This window comes from Eutrigla gurnardus (genome assembly GCF_963514095.1).
Source record: "Eutrigla gurnardus genome assembly, chromosome: 12".
Classification (NCBI taxonomy): domain Eukaryota; kingdom Metazoa; phylum Chordata; class Actinopteri; order Perciformes; family Triglidae; genus Eutrigla; species Eutrigla gurnardus.
In genome coordinates, this window is record NC_139926.1 from 24944398 (window position 1) to 24948484 (window position 4087).

Genomic DNA, 4087 nt, shown 5'->3' on the forward strand with positions numbered 1-4087 from the left:
ACATGAGCTGCAACAACTAGCACTCACAATAACATTATCTGGCCCCAAGCAGGTTAACAGCTGTGTGTGTGTGTGTGTGTGTGTGTGTGTGTGTGTGTGTGTGTGTGTGTGTGTGTGTGTGTGTGTGTGTGTGTGTGTGTGTTACCAGGATGTGTCCTCCGTTGACTCCAGGTTGTCTGGACAGACTGACTCCCAGCCACTGGTGATCACTCTCTGCATCACACGTCTTCCCACAGCTCTGAACGCCTGCAAACGATCCAAATCAATAAATCAACTTAATTACACAGTTTGACACACACTTGTTAATCCCATCGCTCAAAAAAAAATATATATATATATATCTATATATTCATGAGCAGCTGAACAGGTGGACTTAATAAAATGGACAGTGAGTGTGTGTTTGTTAATATATATCACATTTTTTCTCCTACGTTCCCATGAAAATTTCAGAATATATATCAGGTTAGCTGATTATTTCAAAGGGTTTCCTAATCACACGTGATTTGGGGAAGATTTGGGATTAAATGGGTTCTAACTGATAGTGTTAACGTGGTCGGATCCGGAGTCCAACACCTTTGTTTACTCATGTTCAGACCGTCAACAACATCGTGTCAAAAACAAACAAACATGTGTTTCCTCATACGACTGCACTATATAGCACTATATGCTTTGTAGGATCTGTCATGCTTTAGATAATACTCTTCATCTTCTGTTTTATCATACGAGGAACAGGTTGGTGTGCAGACACACACACACACACACACACACACACACACACCAGCATGCATGGGGTGGCAGTGGCGGGACTCGGCGGTGATGTTGCAGCGGTAAACAGCTCCCGGAGATCGAGCCTTCGGACTGAAGGATGAGTTTGCGACCGGGGCTCCAACCACCAACCTGAGAGAGAGACAGAGAGACAGACAGTCAGACAGTCAGACAGACAGACAGACAGACAGGATCTGTGTTTGTGTCTGTTCAGTGTCTGAATGGCATCTGTGTGTGAAGCATCAAAGGGCTTCTCTCATTGACAAGAACGGGCTAATTAGCATGCACACGCAAACCAGCGCAGACAAAGTCCGACTGTGGAGACGCAGCCAATAGAGAATCAGAAGCATAATTAAATGAGTCTGAATTTAATGATAAGCAAAGGGTCAATAGCAGATCAATAGAGGGTCGTTAATATTAGTTAAAACACCAGTCAATAAAATATCAAATCAGACCGACCTGTAAATCAATAAACGATCAATAGCAGCAAATAAATAGCTGATAAATAAATAGTGGATCAATATTAACAAACTATCAATAAAAGATGAAAATAAACTGACTGGTGCATCAATACAGAATCAATAGTAGATAACTAGTAGATCAATAAAATATGAAAAGATGATCAACAAAGGATCAATAGCAGGTCAATAAAGGATCAATAAAAGATCAAAATCGACTGACTAGTACATCAATAAAAGATCAATAGTAGATCACCGGCAGATCAGCAAAATATTAAAAGATGATCAACAAAGGATCAATAGAAGATGGAAATAGGTTTAAGATTAGATCAATACCAGCTATGGTCTCCATGGCGATGCAACAGGACTGAGTATCCAAACATGGAGGAGGCGGGGCCGCTGAACTCCAGACTGTGTTCCTGGTCCAGATTGTACCCTGCTGCAGGATGGACCAGGACCAGGACCAGGACCAGGGCCAAGACCAGGACCAGGACCAGGCTGCGGCCCGCCGAGGAAGACATGATGGAGGACAGACTGCAGGGACACCAGAGAGACACAAATCAATAATCAATATCGTGTTATCGGTTTAAATTCACATAACTTTATTGAAAATGTTCTTGTTTACATCATAGACACATACATACATACATCATAGCTTAGCTTAGCATAAAGACTGAAAACAGGGGGGAAAGCTAGCCTGAGTGACTGATGAGGACAAAACTTTATACAATTGATCCAGCGATGAGGGAGATCGTTAAACTTCCTGCAATGTTATCGCTCGGGGAAATCGCTCAACGTCAACGTACGTCAGATTTTTTATCGTGTCATGTGACTTGTTAGCGAGAGTCGGAGAATGGAGTGCCGGGAAGTTTGCTGTCGCGTTGTAGTACAAAAAACACGGTTGAAGGCCTTTTAGTTAGAAATCGTTTGACTGTCGTCTGTCAAAAAAAGAATTCGGAACAGGTTCGATTTTCTGCGTTTTTCGCATCTGTTTAATCTGTTACAAATAGTCTAAAGATGATAAAAGACGCAGAGACGGATTATGGCTAACGATTGCTGAGCAGTTTGGGATCAGGGACAGTAGATAATGCTCGCAACCAATGTACGAAAAAGAAACCGCAGTGATTATATTACCGACAGGTGTCAAGTCTTCCAACTGTTTCTTTTTGTTTTCTGTGCATTACGACTTTTACCGGATGACGGATAAAAAAAAAAAAAGCGACAAATGTTTTTAGATATTCAATGTCATGGCTGAATATAAGCCGATTTCAACTCTTTAACCAAAAGATCGGAGGGTCCATCCCATAAAGTTGTCACACACGTAATAATAATATAAATCGGAGTCTGTCAGGCACAAGCTTGTTAAGTGGGGTTTAGCAAAGTTTTTTGAGGTCCCCCAAAATTCTTGTTCCAGCCCTGTTACCTGAATATTTCTAATTAATAAAAGTTTTATATCAGCACTTTAAAACGGAAAATGTTTAAACTTTGTGGTTCTCATACTGAAGGAAAGGCTCTCACTTTATTATGATTAATGATGATTAATCATTGAAGAAATCTGACAAAATGTCTATATTTGTTTTACTTATTTTTCCAATATGACCATAAATAAAACATTGATTTAAAATCTGTTCTTAAGAAGATTTTTTTTAATTTTTTTATCACTGATTACTTTTTCTTGTCAGTTACAAACTTTCCGTCCATTCACAAATCAACCGACTAATCATCGTATAACGGCGAGCTTACTGTACCGCTATCCCGGGTCAGACAGCCGATATATCCCGGGTCAAACAGCAGATAAATCCCGGGTCAGACAGCAGATATATCCAGGGTCAGACTGCGGGTCCAGAGCAACCAGACGTTGGATCAGAACCGGCCCAGACTGAACCAAAGAGCCGCTGTGTCTTCCACAAAAAAAGTCTCAGTTAAATCCCGTCTCGAGTCGCTCGCGGACACCTCGGTCCGTTGAACGGTCTCGTGCGCGAGGAAGCGCACGAGGCTTGGTTGGTGTGACGGACAGGAGGAGGAGAAGGAAGAGAGAAAAGTGGAGAGAGGAATCAAGCAAACTAAAAGTTCATCTCAGTTTCAGAAAGAAGTCAATGAAACTGAGAGACGAGCGCGCGGGGACCCTCCCTCTGTCCAACGCGCGCGTGCGTGTGTAACGGTGTTTCCTCTCCACCCCCGCCATGTCCGCCTGAAGTAAGCGCGCGAGAGTGTGCACGCGGCTTTGAGCGTGTGTGTGTGTGTGTGTGTGTGTGTGTGTGTGTGTGTGTTCGGGTGTTTCCTCTTCGGTTATTATCACTCCAGTGTGAATGGAGTCAGCGTGGCTTTAATCTGATTTTACCGTCTGAAGCAGAAAACACACATTCAGCTTTCTAAAAACACACAACAAACAAGTAAACAAATAAACAACATCATTAATATCAGCCACAGTTATGAAGTAGCCTATTAGTACTTTTGCAGTACTTCTACACTAGATGTCAAGAGGAAAATCTACTTTACTGTAGTTCAGGTATAATTAGTAACATTAGTTACTCCACAGTTTCAGAAGACAATGAATATTAAATAATAATGAAAATATAATAGATGATAATGAATAAAACAAAGTACCCCATCCTTTAAAAAAACAACGTTTGGTACTTTAAGCACATTGTACTTTAACTTCGTCAACTTTGGAATTCAGGACATTTATTTGTAACAAAATATATATTAAATACTATGAAATATAATATATGATTGATAATGAATAATACAGTACATTGTCCTTTAAAAACACACTTTTAGTACTTTAACCACGTTTTACATTTACTTAGTAAACATTTGAATGAAGGACGTTTACCTGTAACAAAGTAAGAAACTAGTAAAAT

At 40.5% G+C, this 4087-nt stretch overlaps 1 protein-coding gene across 2 annotated transcripts in view; it reads right to left on the minus strand.

The window, feature by feature from the left end:
- itga4 (integrin alpha 4) overlaps positions 1 to 3324 on the minus strand; it is a 17841-nt gene extending 14517 nt beyond the window's left edge. Inside the window, exons 1-4 of one of the 2 annotated variants that reach the window (XM_084023025.1) lie at positions 2972 to 3324; positions 1560 to 1757; positions 779 to 897; positions 146 to 246 (exon numbers count right to left, since the gene is read on the minus strand). In XM_084023025.1, the coding sequence (XP_083879151.1) occupies positions 146 to 246; positions 779 to 897; positions 1560 to 1744 (405 nt within the window). In that variant the 5' untranslated portion in view covers positions 1745 to 1757; positions 2972 to 3324. Of the gene's footprint in view, positions 1 to 145; positions 247 to 778; positions 898 to 1559; positions 1758 to 2966 lie in introns of both variants that reach the window. The other variant, XM_084023026.1, reaches the window with a different exon arrangement.
- Between the last annotated feature and the right edge of the window lie 763 nt (positions 3325 to 4087).